Raw genomic sequence first — 16,447 nt, 5'->3', positions numbered from 1 at the left:
TTTAATAATTAATAGCTAAAAAGAAGATTTATATTTATATATATTTATAATCTAACACGATATTTCTTTGGTAATTATTTTTCGTAATGTATATGCGATATAAATATGTTTATAGTTGCAAAACAAGAAACAAAAATTAAAGCAATTTTTTAAAGACGCGATAGAGGAAAAGAAACAATTCGATCTGGAGCTTAAACGCGAAGAAGAATTCGAAGATCGTGCAAACGAAATTTATAGGAATGCTAAAATGCGAATACAAAAGCTTCACAAAGCAGTGAAACACAAGGAAGAGGAAGAAAGAGAGCAGAAATCTCAACTAATAGGTAATTGCATTTCAATTTCATTCCAATTTACGCATATATTTTACTATTTATACGATTAAACGATTGATTATTTTAACAGCTGAGAAGTACGGCGCGGTTTTGAAGTCGATAAGGAGAAAGGTAGATATGGAGGAACAACTATTGAAAAAAGCTCAGGAGGAGCAAGAGGAACAGTATCAAGAAAAACAAAAAGTACGGAAACAGCATGCGGATCAAATGCGAGAGCAAGTGCAACGTTTCCGACTGGAGGTGTTAGCTACGAAGTCGAAGCAACTTCAAGAGGAAAGAGATTTGAAAACGTGGGAGACGATTCAAAGATTTAAGAGGGCCGAGTCTGACGAAAAATACAGAGACGAGGAACGAAAGAAAAATTGGGATAAAAAGGTGGAATACGGGAACGAGATAAAAAAGTATATCGTAAGTGTGAGAACAAATGATTTTTTCTGGATGATCTATTTTTCGCAAAATCCTTCAAACCACTGTAGAACTCCGTTTACTTGAACCTGGAGTTCACTGATTTTCTCCCCTATCTATGATTTTTCATTGAGAGGTTTCATTCATTTGAACGATGCTCGATACATTTTTAGAATGAAAAAATAGCGGAGAGAATAAAAGAGAAAATTGCGGAGGAAAAAGCTGCAGACGTGACAAAAATTATTGAGAAAGAAAATCAGAAGGTTCTTGACTACGCGGAGGAAGTTATAAACGAATCTAAAGGCGTGAGGCCGCTTTATCCAATTCTTAAGGTTGTCGAGGTATGTAAAATTATATCTTAATAACTAGTACGAAATGTTTAAATTTCAAATTGACTGTGACATTTTTACTGATAGGACTGTAAACGAGAGATGGGTTTAATACAACCTGAAAAGAGAGAAGAAACAGTCGTTGAGAAACCTGGAAGAAAACAAGGGGTCCGCAAATGCCAAAAATTTGTCGCCGAAGATAAAATCCGTTATTTGTAATGACAAAAAATAGAAAAAAAGTTAATTGTAACTGTTGTACCAACATAAGAAGAATTCTAATACTTAATTGTACTTCTGTCCAAACTCTATGAAATCGCTGTAGAATTGTTGGTGTGAAAATTCAAACTTTCCCTTTCGAAATTTCATATCTAATTATTCGTTTATTTTGTATATAATTAGAAAATATAGTCATGATGAATTTTAAAATTAAGATCAAGTTTGTGGTATATTTATTTAATAAATGCCCATCAAACCAGATACTTTTCTTACGCCCTGTACAGTTCGTCTTTTAACATTTAACTGTTGGAATCGAATGTCATATTGTTATAGTGACGCTGGCCCACGTTTGCGATAAATTATCGTACATGTTACTCTAACGTTAAATGTTAGGTTAAATGCGTTATAAATATATTTTCACAACTTTTACAAGTTTTTCGACGATCTTTAAGAATTCTGACAACATATTTTTGAGAAATATAAGACGAAAATCGAAAGGACGTTGAAAATGTCTGATAAAGAGCCGCAAGAAAAGAAGAAGGAACCTTTACCCCCAATATTTACTTTCTTAAATGCTGGCATTTCGGGGTATGTTAGTATAATTTCAATATTCGATTCCTCTTTATCAACATTTTATCTCATTTCCTACCTCACAAACTTAGGTGATAAGTATACGATACATAGAAAAAATATGAATAAATTTTCTGATTAATATTTGTTATTTTCTTATCTGACAATCATGGATTAAAAGTTATTTTATATAACAGTCTTGTATAATCTTATTACGGCTATTTTTTGCAAAATTTGCTAGAATGGCGGCGACATGTGTAGTTCATCCTATGGATGTAATAAAGAATCGAATTCAGATACAAAAGGAGAAAACTTCTGTCGGCAACGTCGTCGCCTCCATATACAAAAATGAAGGCATTTTGAAATTTTATTCCGGACTTAGCGCTGGTCTTGTACGACAAGCGACTTATACCACCGTAAGACTTGGTATATACAATCAATTACATGAATATTGGAAGTGAGTGCAAAATAATTTATCTGCGACCGGGTAACTATGCTTCTCTTCTATTTTTACGTGTATTTAATTATGAAAAATATTTGCAGAGAAAAGTACGTGGGCAAACCAAATTTTGGTATAATGTCACTGATGGCAGCTACAGCAGGAGCTATTGGAGCATTTGTTGGTACACCAGCAGAAGTCGCCCTCGTAAGAATGACGGCCGATGGCAGATTACCGAAAGGTTATTATCATCGTTTCATTCTATAGTTGCGTGATATACGATATTATTTTTTTAACCATTTTTTCCCTTTCATCCTTCCTTATATCATCAATGTTCCCAATAATTGAGAAAGGAGTTTTTCCTTTTACGGATCTTGATGTTGTATGTATGCAATTTTCTGCAGAGCAACGAAGGAATTACAAAAACGTGTTCAACGCGTTTTCAAGAATTTCTCGAGAGGAAGGAATCACCACTCTTTGGAGAGGCAGTGTAGCAACGATGGGACGAGCGGTGGTTGTTAATGTATCACAACTTGCAACTTACAGTCAAGCAAAATTTTTAATATCCACGAAATGTACTTATCAGCTTCAAATATTATCTATATCAGAAGAATTATATCGATAGAAGTATGAAACACGTTTTATTTCACAGTGCATATACCGGAAGGTGTTGGTCTGCATTTCTCTGCGTCAATGTTATCTGGATTCCTTACTACCTTCAATTCTATGCCATTTGATATAACTAAAACAAGGTAAAATAATTAGATGTTGATCTCTTCGTATTCACTATATTAATTTTCTTATTTGTGAATTATTTCCATATGATAATATTAAAATAGCGTTCCTAGCAGAAATTTTAAAAATCTCGAGAAAAATCTTGATACAATCGTTCCTATTTCGATTTATAATAAAATCGCTCCAAAGAAAGCAACAATTTCCAAGTTGAAAGGAATTTTTGTGACTGTAAATTTTCAGACTGCAAAACTTGAAAGGTGTGGAAAAGCCACCTGGTATGATCGCAATGTTATTGTCGATAGCGAAAACCGAAGGCATAAAGGCACTTTGGAAAGGTTTCTGGCCTACATATTGTAGAGTAGGGCCACACACAGTACTAACGTTTATCATTAATGAACAAATTGCAAAAATGTATAGACGATACGCAACATAGATATATATAGCAAGTACAGAAAATATTTTAATGATTGCTTTCTTATATATGTATATACATATTATATTGCGTACTGTATTGTACCGCATTGCATTGTATACGAGCATTAATTGTATATGAACCTTTTATTGTATACGAATATTCAAGTGGCATGTACGACAAGATTGATATATTTATGAATAAACAATTATATTCATTTAGTTACTTATTTACAATTCTCTAGTAATAAGACAAACTTTTAAAAATAATGCTAGAGTGTATTTTCTTACATGCACCGCAATATTTTAAGCTAATATAATATCACCTTCAAGCTCGCAATATTAGTCTGCATATTGCTAGGAAAGAATTCAATTTGTATAAATCTATCGCTTTTTCTCTGTATTGTAAATGATAGCATAATCAAGTATTTATTATAAAAAAAATGACGAATATATAAAATAAAATCGTGTAAGATTTTATTATTATTATTGTTGTTGTTTGCAAGAAACTTTTATAAAAATATCACTCAATGGGTGGTAGAAAGAATATACGATATATTTGTCTTAACTTATCAAGCGTCACCATGGTAATTACAGCATTGGGAGCTGCTCTGCTGTAATATGGTAGAAATCCACGCCACATTGATGTTACTCCTTCGGTTCTTGCTATGGTAGCGATCGCAGTGACGATCCCGGGTGGTTTCGACGGTAAGGTCCAAGTTTGTATTCTTTGAGAAATAATTGTGGATAAACATATATTAATTTAGTAATATTCTGGCGATTACCTAGTTTTAGCTACATCCACAGGCACTGACAACACAGACATCACGAATCCAGATATCATCGCTGAACAGAATGACAATAATATTCCTTCTTCGAATAAACCTATTGTTTCATATCATATATGATTAAAGTAGTTGTTAATATAGCTGCAATTCATTCGCTTCATAATCATATCATATATGAAATGAAAATTACAGGGGAAAAACACGATGAAATCTTTATAGTGGAATTTTATAGCTTTAGAATTGTCGGTTGATAACAATCTTAGCACTGTCGATCTTCAAAATCAAAAAGATACAATTATTACAATATTCTAATATTATAATGGGGAATATTTTGAAAATCTTGAAGAATATAAAAAAACAACCAAAAATTAAAATATAATTTTGGCACCATGGACTTGATTGTCAACATGTTGAATTTTAAAACTGCTTCTGTATAAAAGCTATGAAATTTAATTTATGTTCTTCCCTGTAGTCCTCATGTTTTTTCACTCTTTGATCCTTAATGGGTTGATTATTAAAGTTCCTGTATACACCTGTATCTTTCCACATTATTTTCACTCTACTATAGGTGCCTAACTGCGCTCCATTCACGATCATTGCTCTGGTCATAGTTGGTAGAGCTCCTCTCCATAAACCCTGAACACCCTCTGTTTTCCAAATGTCCGACAGCCCGTGGAAAACGTGTCTGTAATTCCGCCGCTTCTCTGAAAATTTATCCTTTGATTTATATGTCTCTCCAACGTTTTACTGCATTAAGGAGAATTTTCTGCAATCGAACATTATACGTTTATTTATATCATTTCTTTGCCAAGATTGAATTTTTATAGAAAATTTGTAAAAGATTTAAATATTAATGATTAACAGATATGAAGAAAATATTGAAAATATTGAAAAAGCAAAAATAAAAGTTAGTTGTTTATGATGCAACAATTTTAATCTTTGTGGGAAAAATAGCATATCCGTCGTTCACTTTTTGTCTTGATAATCTATTAAAATGTACGTGATTTTGTAGTAAAACATTCCAAATTATTACATCAAATATTTGTCGTGCTTCTGTCAAAGTTAACAATTCAATGAATAACTTTATGAAATGAAATATTTATATCTAGCTAGAATATATTTTATGCAAGATGACGTGTAATACTTAAATTAACTAATATAAGAATAAAAAATAGTTGAAATTTATGCTCACCAGGTGGTAATTGCGCATCACCTACCATACGAACATAAATTAAATCGGCCGGCGTTCCAACTAATGCACCGCAAATACCAGAGAACATTCCAATGGTGACCATTGTAGGATAATTTAAACGACCAACGTATGATCTGAACACACGTTATTAACTTCTGCTCATACCATTTTAATGTTAAGTCAAATTGACGCTAACATTTAGGTAAAGTTCTTGGTAGATACATACTACTTAATTAAATTTAGAAGAAAATATTCTTACGAGATCAAATCATAGAATGTATTATATACACCAAGTCTTGCCGTAGTGTATGTTAATTGTCGAAGTATAGCCGGAGTCCAACCGATATAGAATCCACGTACTCCATGTTCTTGGAAAGTTTTGCATATCGTATCTCTCAAAGAACTTCTTAAAATTTGCATTCGTATCTTAGTTGCATCCAAAGGATGTGTACATGTTTGGCCCATGCATCTGCATGATCACATAGTTGTCGTAGATACGTAGATCTTTCACGTAATATTACGTAAAGATAAGATAAGAGACAATTTTTAAACACGACGAGTAATTTCAGAAATTTTCTCTAAACCTCTTCAAATTTAAATAAATTCCTAGGTTAATTACTACTTTCAAAAGTTTATGAAATACATGCAAAATAAAATTAATTTTCAATCAAAATGTTTATGTTTGAAATAAAGTAAATTTGCAAAATTAATTAGGTTCAGATTTTGGAAATTTTTAAATAGAAAAGAAATATATACTGATATTTTACCCTGACACTCCACCAATAATGAAGTTGACATAAGGAGGTATGGTTTGGTCTTGTTTAACTAAGAATAACATTGGATCATAGTCTGATGATGAACCCACGAAGTTAGAGAAAATGATGCATCAAACTGCATTAAAACTTAACACGTGATATTTAATTCTACATTGATATATTTAATTTCTATATTATAGCTTCTGAATGTGGCAACTTTTCAAAACTGAAAACCAATACTTTCGCATTTCACTCGCGTTAAGCACGCTGCAATTAATGAGAATTTAAATATTACAACGCGATCGATAAGATGACAATTATCTACCATCTACGAATTATTTAGTAGACATAAATACAAGTTTGATTTTGGAAACATGCAGATATGTAATAGAAAATTATAAAATATCACGTTAGAAAGTTATTGTATTATATATTACCGATACGAAGGATAATAAAATTGACGGACAACTACATGCGATAATTTAAGAATGTGACAAACACTTGTCAGTAGCCAAATTCCTATAGTCAAGAGAGAGTTTTAAAAAGAAATCAATGAGGGTTGGTAAATTCGTTTCTGACTTCGTCTTCGATTTCTTCAGAATTCGATGCAATTTCGTCAGATTTTTATGTACCATTGTTAACGTAGCGGTCATAGAAGGACTAACAGCAACCATCTTGCCGAAATTTCGAATTTCACCATCGTGTAATATTATGCTAGATCCTTGACGTCTTTTTCTATCATATGCAATCTGCAAATAAAATAAATCACAATTGGCTAAAGTTACCTCGACAATGTCTCCAACTTGTACAATTTTGTAGGAGTTTCATATTTTATAATATGAAATATTACATAAATTTTACTGGAATAAATTATATTAATAGATACGAATAGTGTTTCATATTTTTAAGCATATTATTTATTATTGCGTTAGCAAATAAAAACAAAAAGAGTAATTTACTACTTTCAGAAGATAATGAGCGAACGTACGTCACATTCTTCGAATAGATTTTTAAGGACTGGCCATCGATAAGCTGGAAATTTACTGTGATGCAATTGAGTAATTGCGATCGCGTATCTTTCTACGGTGTTGTTCCATTGAGGTGGCTTTTCCATATATAGGAAAGGTGATTTCTTTTTCTCCACATCTGGGACTATTGAAGTATCGATCGTAAATTCATCATCCCGATCACTGTTTATGCATATGAAAGGATCATTTTTAACAGTTTCATTTTTAATTATAATTTCTTCCGAAAGAATATTTATATTTGTATAGAACAAAAAAAACATCATACATATACGTATCGTTACTATATTTCATTCTTAAATTTAACAAGCTATTCACTTACTTATAGCATCCTCCGATCGCGAATTCCATCCAATCAATATAATTTTGGCAGTACGAGTAATAAGGGAATACGTTCAATAATGATACCACCAGAATCTCATCTTGCTTACGCAAATAACAATAGCAATCGACGGCTAAGTAACCAAAATATCCCTTATCCTGTATACCTCTAGCGAATTTATTCACCGTCGGTTTTATCTTGTCGATATCCAAAGAAGTTTGAGGTAACATGTAAATAGTCGTCGAATGTGCGGCTTCTGTCATTGAGATACGTAATTTAAAAATTACAAATAGATTTTTAATAGAACAGCGCATAAAAATGAGAAATTCCGGTATTAAGTTGGAAGATTTAATTAGCATCCCTTCGTTACCTGCTGCTATCGTAAATATAATTTCTCTAATCTAAATTTCCCGCCAAAATAGCTTTCAGTACAGTTTTATAAACACTTATATAACAAAATGATGAAATAAAAAGTTTTGATATATTTTCCTAAAGTTTGAATACCTAGATTTATCTTATCCGCAGTCCCCAACCACTTCGGTTTCTTTTTAGTCGCTTTCCCAGGGACAAACAAAGAAACCATAATCGTCTTAGGATTCTTTTCTGGTGGAACAGCCTGCAGCAAACACCCAAATTTCTGTATATGAGCGTAGAACATCGCCCAAGTACTATACATCTTCGACAACCGAATCACATTTGGTATGATTCTCGGTACGTGTTCCCTCATTTTCTGAAGAAATTCAGCCCTCAAATTTGGCTGCTCCATCCAATAATCGCCGTGTTTCTGTCGTTCCCGTCTCAATATCGGCATAAATGGCACGCTAATATGATTAATTAGAAAAATTCCACTCTGTTTACTGGCCGTACCGTAATTCAACTTGATCAACCACATACTAATTTCAGTATGAAGCACCATTAACTCGGACAACGACGAACAGAGTGTTTCATAATCCGTTATGTTACTTTTATACGGTGGCTGCGAAAGGCCAAAGCTATTGATCATTTCAGACATGTTGGAAGCGTTTAGAAATTTTCGTTGCATTTCCATATCGAGACTCAATAGAGGAACATTGAAAGTACCAGCCAATCTCATGTCGCACTCGTCGACAATGTAAGGTAGGAAATAAGCCGATTTGCCAGCGATTTTCTTCTCAATCTCGTTTAGAGATTCTTGAGAACAGTGGAGGATCCTGGAGACGTTTAAAGGGAGATTTTTAAAACAATCTGCTTGTGAGAGAGCGATGAAAGTAATTCGTTTCGCAACGTCTTCCTCGGGTGATATCGACTCGATGAAGTCGCTGTACATCGTTAATAGATCTTCAGTAGGCTTCACGGGGAGAATATAGATCACTTCAGCGTTTGGATTGCGTACGAAACAAATTCGTAGGATCGTAATGTTCTGGTAAATGGTGAATATCTTGGGATTGTATACTTGACGTAAGTGTCTAGGATGTCCGATGGATGGTAGATGTAAGACTATATGAGGCTGTTTGGTTATAGAGTCGAATTCGTTGCTTAATTTTAGAGTAAGGTCTCGAGTAGTTTGCAAGGAGACCAGCATTTTCCTGAGGTAACGACGGTGCATTTCTTTTTTTGCTTTTAACGAGATCCAAAAGAACCACATGAGACTCGCGGCTATGTAAAGACACTCTGACAGCCATTTCTTTTTGCGTAACTATGTAAAATAGATTTCTATATGAATATCTCGTTTATAATTATTGTAGAAATAGATTCCTTTCAATAATAATTTATCTCGTAATAAAAATTTCCCTTCTACGCATTTTGAATATTATCCTATTAGAGACATGATTGATCAAATTATAACTTTATTCTCTGTCTCGTGACGTTTATGATAATAAATGCAGAAGGCTACTTTATGAAAAATAAAAGAGATTAGTTTGTACGATCATGATCCTCAGCGCTTCGTATATAAATTTATTATTAGTAAAAAAATAATATTTACCCAATAACCACGCCAAAAAGCTTGTATCACTGTCGCAGCAACGTGCTTCCCGTCTATCGCCATGAACTGATTTTTCCAGCTCGTCAACCAAATAGCATCTTTCTCGTGTTTCAACAGAGTTATTAAATCCGTTCTCGATAGTACGAAACTTGCAAAGTTCGTAATCCTCGAAAAAAAATCAAAAGTGGCACGTGGATTTAAACGTAATGTAGGTACCAAACGTTTCGTTAGAATTTTCTCAATTTGCGGGCGAAGCGCTAAATGCCACAATGATCCGTACAGAACTCCCTGAACGTCTAATATCTTTAACCAAGAGTCGTTAGTCTTGAACTTTCCATCGATGAATGTTAAACTCTTCAACTTTGATAATTCATCTTCGTAAAAGAACCTCTGCTGAACCTCTCTCTGCTTAAGAAGTTGAAGGAAGTCCGCAGTCTTCAACGATAATCGAATGCTTGCCCGATGTTTGCCATTGGCAGTGTCGCGAAGAATATCGTGTCCGCTTTTCCTAAAAAAATGTTAAGCTACATTACGAATTATAAAAACGTGTGTAAGGTATCAATCGGAACTGTTAGATCTATTTGTCCTCATTAACGAAATTAATAGATCAAGATTAAAATATTTCTAATCACTGAATATTTTAAGATTATAAAGTTTACCTACACATCGATTCGGTTCTTTGGTAGGGAGAACATACGCGTTCGAAGATAAACGATTTCTTGAATAAACTTCAAGTCATATTCGTCGAATTCGCTTCGTGCCATTTCTTTTGGTTTAATTAGGATATCTTGAGTATCATCGAGATCCCATGTAGGTTTATTATCCCAAGTGCAGAGACAGGGTAATTCGTCCTCCTTCGTTTCGTTGAATGCATCACAACATATTTCATAAACCTTCCTCATCTCTTTCGGAGATAAATAAGACGGTGGTTGCGCACGACCTTTTGTTGCTGTTAATAAATTAGTGTTCAAACGTACGAGATATTCTTCGCATATTCGTTCAACACTTATAAGTTCCTTGAGAGTATTGTCATAGAACAGTTGTGCAAATTCTAATGAATCGTCCATCCATTTTTCCGTTCTACTTGCAAAAAAAGGTGAATATATAAATAAGAAATAATAAAAATATAATAGTATTATACAAAACAATGTTCGTATTATGAATAAAAATATTCTAGTGTTTGCGTTTATTTGTTTTTCTTGAATTTATAATTTTATGTCTTTTATATTATTATATGTATGCAAGGTGTCTCAGCTTACTCGATCACCTGAGATAACTTCTAAAGTACACGTCGTATGAACAAATTTTTTATACAAAAGTTGCATGGTTCGGAGGAGTACTTTGCGCCATGCATTTATATTTTAAATCTAATAGTTAACGAATAATTTCGCTTCATTTCTCGAAAATTTATTTTGTGCAATATCAAGTTGACGATACAATACTATCAAATATTCCTGTGAAACAGCGGTGTTTATATGATTATGTTTATCTATGCTATAGATTTTACCTTATCGTAGTTGTCTATTTCTATTCGTTATCGTACTGTCGTAGGTTAATAAGTAAACACCGCGTCTTACGAAAACCTTTGATGATATTGGATCTCCAACTTGATACAACACAAAATAAATCTTTAACCTTTGGAACGAAAAATTTGTTCATACAACGCATAGTTTAGAAGTTATTCAAGTTAGTCGATCAAGTTAGTCGAGACACCCTGTATAAAAGAAGAATAAAATAAATTAAAAGATAATTAAAAATCACTATTTTACGTTTTGATTTATTTCAAACATCAGGTTAAACTCTGTTTAAAATAAAAATTATTCTTAATTTAAATTTTAAAAAATTACGAACCAACCTGCTAAGTTTAATGATTTCTTTTCTGTGAGCACCAAAAAATTGTTTAATAGGAATAATTTGCTCTTGTATCCCTTTGATAGTAGATTTTATTGTATCTATAAATTCTGTATATATTTCTTCGGTTTGTAATAATTTATGATGGCGATTCATTTTGGCAATTTTATGGTGAGAATATAAAGTTGGAATGTGGACAAAATTCCACTCTGAAAATAATCATTAAAGAAAACGTAAATATCGTAATTTATATATGCACAAAATTTATGAAAATTTACTTGTTATTGAAACTGTATCAATTATAACTTTCTGTTCAATCTAATACGTCTACATTTTAATAGTCTTCTTTATTTTATAGTGATTCCATTTAATGTTAAAATTATATAATAATGTATCGTATTTTTTTGTGTCAAAATGTATTTACAAAATAAACATTAATATAATTGTTGTAAATACGTTACGACGAGTAAAATAGATTCAAATAGTCGATTATCGTTGTAATCATGTTAAGGCTACGGCATATTGATACGTCATCTTAATGATGTGGAACCTGTTTCCATGTGTTATATGCAGTACATATACATACTTTAGTGTTTTTATTTTTTGATTACACTTTTACGTGATAAAACTAAATGAATTATAAGTCATTATTATTTTAACTAATTGAATGAATTGAATGAATGATATTTAATGAATAACGAAGGTGGCGCTCATTTGAACTGAGATGATTTATCTATATGTATGTTTGTAAAGTACTCGGTTGACATGTAAAGAGGTTATATTTCTCGGTATTACTCATTGCATTCATATTGACTGTAAACGTATTGCAAAAAATATATTTAATGATAATTTCGACACGAAAAACACGTAGGAGCATAAAGGCGATAATATATGAAGCAAAACCCCATATTTAGAAATTATTATTGAATTCTCCAATTTCTATGACAGTGGATTGTCAAAGTATGTTGTTATACGGTGTTTTCATGTGACTAAAATTGTTCTGTAATTTGTTTTCTTTTATTGGTGTGATCTGATGCTCTCTATGAGTTAGCTTTACTATAGTTATATACAATCTATCAAGAAATATAGTAGATTTAACCTATAATATGAAATTATCAAAAACAGATTGTTGATATGTTAAAATAAAAATAAAAAATATCTCATAAATAAATATGTTACATTAGTCTATTAAATCTATGATTGTGGAGAAAATTAAATATGTGTTTTATTTTTAGCAATTTAAGGCAAGGCAATGGGTACAACACCAAGTCGGTACGATGATCTATCTAAAAATGTTCATTTAGAAAAGTTTTGTGGAAAAAAAAGTATTCTTCCTAATGATCCATTTTGGAATACATTTCTGTCTTACAACATGAGACCACCTGTTACAAGAAATGACCAAATAGAATTAGATTCTCGATTGGACTCCTCGTGCCAGCAATTACTTGTTAACAATTTAAGTACTGGCAATTTTGGTAGTCTGATACAAGTTGCTCTTATGCGTGCTAGTAATTTACTGGCATCAATGCAGAATCAAAAGTATGGCATTTTCATTATCGTATTTCATAACTGGAATTGTAAAAATAATTTATTACTTTATTACCCATGTTATACTTGATTATATTTTATAGAATCATATCAGCATGGCAAACGTATAATGCATTGTTCGCATTGAGATGTATATTGAAATATTTAATTGAAACAGTGGGTGAAGAAGAAATGATAAAACATATAGAAGCACCACAGTTACCAGTGCCAACACAATCAAATTCATCTTACAGATTAAAAGATCTTTTCGAAGCATTAATTGATATTGTAACAGATGTACCACTATGGTGAGTAGATTATATTTCTATATTACACTGTTCTACTAATTTAACATTATGTCCTCATTACTTATATTAAATTATATTCTGCATACAATATTTTTACAGTGAGTTCACATATGTGGTTCATCTAGAAGCTATAAATTGTTTACTTGTATTACTTTCTGTACAATTGTTTTCACAAACTGCAGCTGAATACAGCTGCATCTACAGAATAGCAATGCATTCACATTCTAGTGAACATGCACCAGCAATGGTGTGTACTTTATTGCATAATTTTGTGCAACAAGAACATGCTCCTCCTGGTTTACTTACACAACAGCCAGGAGGAAGTATTGTTTTTAGTATAGCTGGTATGTTTAATAATACGATACATTATGTATTAGAACAGAATATTTCTTTTGCCAAAAACAAATATTAATATATTTACATCAAACATTTCAGCTGGATTATGGAATGTAATTACAATGGGCATGGGTAGTAGCTTAAAAAATGTACAAGTTACAAGTAATGGTACTTCCGAAGAAGAAGAAAGAAAACGCGACACAGAAACACCTCTTGCTAGTCAATCATTATTACTCCTATTGGTATTAACAAATCACTGTACTGCAACTGAAAATCCTTACAGAAATGCCCTTTTTACATTTGTTGATATGCAAGGTTAGTAATTTAATGAACATCTACATTAATTTTCAGATATTAAATGATACAAAAAATCTGTCATTGATAAATGTCAATATTCTATTACTAATTGATTCTAATGTAATTATATATATTTTTTAGAAGGCTATTCCACAATGCAAACAAAAGGCACATTTAGGTTTAATTTAAATAAATTGTATAATACTATATGTAAGATACCAAATACAGATGAAGTTACATTATTATTATACATGTTGCTACATAGGAATGCAAGTATAAAACAAGATATCATGAGCAGACCAGATATACAGCTATTGGTAAATATAAACTTATTAATTTACTAATTTAAAGATGCCATATGCTTGAAATATATTATGGAATTTCTAACTAACATATTTGTATAGGTAATACCAATACTTCAGATATTATATCATGCTCCAAATAATACATCTCATCATATTTATATGTCTCTTATTATCCTTCTAATTTTAAGTGAAGACGAAACATTTAACAAGAGGATACATGAAATAGTAAGTATTTCGAAAAACTAAGCGAAAGTACATGAAATCATAAATAATTAATAATAAATATCAATTCTTAGATGCTTAAGGGTGTGAGTTGGTATACAGAAAGATCAATAAGTGAAATATCATTAGGAGGTCTTTTAATTCTTGTCGTCATAAGAACTATACAATATAATATGTTCAAAATGAGGGTAAAGACATGTACAAAAGCAAATATAAATATAATAGAAAATTAATACAAAACTAAGCAATAATATATTTTTAATATTTTACAGGATAAATATCTTCACACAAATTGTTTAGCAGCTTTAGCAAATATGTCAGCACAGTTCACATCTTTACATCCTTATGTTAGTCAAAGATTGCTAAGTTTGTTTGAAACTCTTGCAAAGAAACATGCTAGATTAGAAGCAAAAATACGCACGCAACCTTCCATTTCTTCTGATAATACTACTATCACAATTAATGGAACAACAGCAAATACAGATTTGGTAAGATCCTACAGTTATTTGTAATAAATAATTTATGCTAAATAATGTATATATTAAACATACTTAATTTCAGATTCAAGACTTAACAATACTTGAAGAAGTTTTGCGAATGGTACTAGAGATCATAAATAGTTGTTTAACTCATAGACTCGCACATAATCCGAACTTAATATATACCCTTTTATATAAAAAAGATATTTTTCAACCATTTAGGATGCATTCAGCATTTCAAGACATTGTGCAAAATATAGATTCTGTAAGTTCCAGTATAAGACATAAGAAATATATATTATAATTCTTAAATTAAATAACTGTACTTTATCCGTCAGGTCATAAATTTCTTTTCTTATAAATTGGAACAAAAAGATCAGTCACAACTTGGCGTGAGTCAGGTATTAACTACGATCCAGCAAGGTACTAGTGAATGGCCACGTGATCGTTTAAGGGTATGTTTTATCTTTTATCCATTTAAGTAATTAATCTAAATCAATAAGTATTGATGGTTCTATTTATATATTTTCTATTATATACGTTGTTTTTACTCAATTGCATTATTTAACTTGTCTATGCATCATATAGAAATTTCCAGAACTAAAATTTAAGTACGTAGAAGAGGAACAGCCGGAAGAGTTTTTTATTCCTTATGTATGGAATGTTGTGTGTCAGAGTGCACTGTTACATTGGAATGCAGAAAATATAAAATTATTTTCACCCCATACTGGTGAACAAACAACGATTATCGTTTGCTGATACTGAGATAAAAACTGCTGTTTGCAGTAAATACATGATGCAATACAAATCAAGTAAAAAATATTGGAAGTATTATTTCTTCATGAGATACCCATTTGATACGAGAAAAACAATATATATTGTTTATTGTAAAGGTAATCATAGCAGGCGGATAGAGACTAACATAATACATATACATTTTACGTCTGAAATCAGTTCGTCGATATTTATCTCTTGCCTTAGTCACTATTTCACTTAATTATATTAATATTTCATTTTCCAAAATAACAGTGCTGTGTTCAAAATGGACATTAGTTAAATCTAATGAAATTTAATTAAAATAACATGAAACAGTGGAATATTTTAATGTTTTTTTAATGTGCATAAGCCTAATTAATAAGATATTATTTATAAATAATACTATTTAATTCATTCAACGTGCAGTAATGAAATTGGCTTTAATATCGTTAAACTATGCATTGTTAAGACTGGTGTTACAATCTATCATTTTACAAAAGCTGCATTACCGCTTGAATCAAATATCATCGATAAATAAAAATATTTAAATATTCAACTGGAGCAGCATAAATTCACACCATGGGTAAGAGTGAAACTTAAATACAAACATTTTATAATATTCACAAAAGAATATAAATAAATATTGGAGTTCCCAGATGGATTCATGCTAAAAAGTATTTTCGACATATTAATAAAATTTTCCATAATGAAAATGATAATGATAAGAGAAAATTTTCTGTAAATTGGTTATTACATCCGCTTTTAAAAAATTATAAAAAGCATCATTTTTTTCAAATAGCTCCAAATATTACATTATAGAATTACTTCAAAACTAGAATTTGATAGTATTATATAATGTGATTTTTAAGGCATGCAAACATTTC

At 31.3% G+C, this 16,447-nt stretch overlaps 4 protein-coding genes across 6 annotated transcripts; 2 read left to right on the top strand and 2 right to left on the bottom strand.

The window, feature by feature from the left end:
* Positions 1–1,790: 1,790 nt before the first annotated feature.
* Positions 1,791–3,459, top strand: LOC139993090 (mitochondrial 2-oxoglutarate/malate carrier protein). Its single transcript, XM_072014504.1, has 6 exons — positions 1,791–1,870; positions 2,094–2,309; positions 2,396–2,532; positions 2,696–2,866; positions 2,944–3,043; positions 3,267–3,459. Exons 1-6 carry the CDS (start codon positions 1,791–1,793, stop codon positions 3,457–3,459), a joined length of 897 nt encoding a protein of 298 aa, XP_071870605.1.
* Positions 3,460–3,892: 433 nt separating this feature from the next.
* LOC139992850 (mitochondrial 2-oxoglutarate/malate carrier protein) lies at positions 3,893–5,882 on the bottom strand. Its single transcript, XM_072014098.1, has 5 exons — positions 5,677–5,882; positions 5,418–5,551; positions 4,759–4,929; positions 4,223–4,322; positions 3,893–4,165 (listed from the first exon to the last, which is right to left on the bottom strand). The coding sequence occupies exons 1-5, from the start codon at positions 5,880–5,882 to the stop codon at positions 3,961–3,963; spliced, it is 816 nt and encodes a 271-aa protein (XP_071870199.1). The 3' UTR covers positions 3,893–3,960.
* Positions 5,883–6,654: 772 nt separating this feature from the next.
* LOC139992841 (IQ motif-containing protein H) lies at positions 6,655–11,802 on the bottom strand. 2 transcript variants are annotated; one of them, XM_072014082.1, is made up of 8 exons: positions 11,612–11,802; positions 11,338–11,542; positions 10,146–10,562; positions 9,483–9,990; positions 8,024–9,194; positions 7,520–7,775; positions 7,161–7,362; positions 6,655–6,921 (listed from the first exon to the last, which is right to left on the bottom strand). In XM_072014082.1, the coding sequence occupies exons 2-8, from the start codon at positions 11,487–11,489 to the stop codon at positions 6,655–6,657; spliced, it is 2,973 nt and encodes a 990-aa protein (XP_071870183.1). In that variant the 5' UTR covers positions 11,490–11,542; positions 11,612–11,802. The 2 variants fall into 2 exon arrangements, with proteins under 2 accessions (XP_071870183.1, XP_071870184.1); XM_072014083.1 differs by lacking the exons at positions 11,338–11,542; positions 11,612–11,802 and adding an exon at positions 10,990–11,135.
* A 114-nt stretch (positions 11,803–11,916) lies between these two features.
* On the top strand, positions 11,917–15,629 carry LOC139992844 (dymeclin). 2 transcript variants are annotated; one of them, XM_072014087.1, is made up of 12 exons: positions 11,917–12,072; positions 12,569–12,872; positions 12,965–13,168; positions 13,268–13,512; positions 13,604–13,819; positions 13,943–14,118; positions 14,206–14,331; positions 14,403–14,516; positions 14,601–14,816; positions 14,890–15,072; positions 15,146–15,262; positions 15,396–15,629. In XM_072014087.1, exons 2-12 carry the CDS (start codon positions 12,586–12,588, stop codon positions 15,564–15,566), a joined length of 2,055 nt encoding a protein of 684 aa, XP_071870188.1. In that variant the 5' UTR covers positions 11,917–12,072; positions 12,569–12,585; the 3' UTR covers positions 15,567–15,629. The 2 variants fall into 2 exon arrangements, with proteins under 2 accessions (XP_071870188.1, XP_071870186.1); XM_072014085.1 differs by having other exon boundaries at positions 11,948–12,293.
* The last annotated feature ends 818 nt before the right edge of the window (positions 15,630–16,447 follow it).

This window comes from Bombus fervidus, chromosome 12 (genome assembly GCF_041682495.2).
Source record: "Bombus fervidus isolate BK054 chromosome 12, iyBomFerv1, whole genome shotgun sequence".
NCBI lineage: Eukaryota > Metazoa > Arthropoda > Insecta > Hymenoptera > Apidae > Bombus > Bombus fervidus.
This window is presented reverse-complemented; position numbering and strand designations above follow the sequence as displayed.

Excerpts from the sequence above, each read along its gene's own strand:
- LOC139993090 (XM_072014504.1), top strand. The coding sequence starts at position 1,791 with ATGTCTGATAAAGAGCCGCAAGAAAAGAAGAAGGAACCTTTACCCCCA. Across the intron at positions 2,533-2,695 it reads CGATGGCAGATTACCGAAAG|AGCAACGAAGGAATTACAAA; the intron begins GTTATTATCATC and ends AATTTTCTGCAG. Across the intron at positions 3,044-3,266 it reads TTTGATATAACTAAAACAAG|ACTGCAAAACTTGAAAGGTG; the intron begins GTAAAATAATTA and ends GTAAATTTTCAG.
- LOC139992850 (XM_072014098.1), bottom strand. The coding sequence starts at position 5,882 with ATGGGCCAAACATGTACACATCCTTTGGATGCAACTAAGATACGAATG. Across the intron at positions 4,323-4,758 it reads AATAATGTGGAAAGATACAG|GTTTATTCGAAGAAGGAATA; the intron begins GTGTATACAGGA and ends ATGAAACAATAG. Across the intron at positions 4,166-4,222 it reads GTGGATGTAGCTAAAACTAG|AATACAAACTTGGACCTTAC; the intron begins GTAATCGCCAGA and ends TATTTCTCAAAG.
- LOC139992841 (XM_072014082.1), bottom strand. The coding sequence starts at position 11,489 with ATGAATCGCCATCATAAATTATTACAAACCGAAGAAATATATACAGAA. Across the intron at positions 9,991-10,145 it reads CCAAAGAACCGAATCGATGT|GAAAAGCGGACACGATATTC; the intron begins GTAGGTAAACTT and ends ACATTTTTTTAG. Across the intron at positions 7,363-7,519 it reads GCGATCGGAGGATGCTATAA|TGATCGGGATGATGAATTTA; the intron begins GTAAGTGAATAG and ends ATGCATAAACAG.
- LOC139992844 (XM_072014087.1), top strand. The coding sequence starts at position 12,586 with ATGGGTACAACACCAAGTCGGTACGATGATCTATCTAAAAATGTTCAT. Across the intron at positions 12,873-12,964 it reads GCATCAATGCAGAATCAAAA|AATCATATCAGCATGGCAAA; the intron begins GTATGGCATTTT and ends TATATTTTATAG. Across the intron at positions 14,517-14,600 it reads ATAATATGTTCAAAATGAGG|GATAAATATCTTCACACAAA; the intron begins GTAAAGACATGT and ends AATATTTTACAG.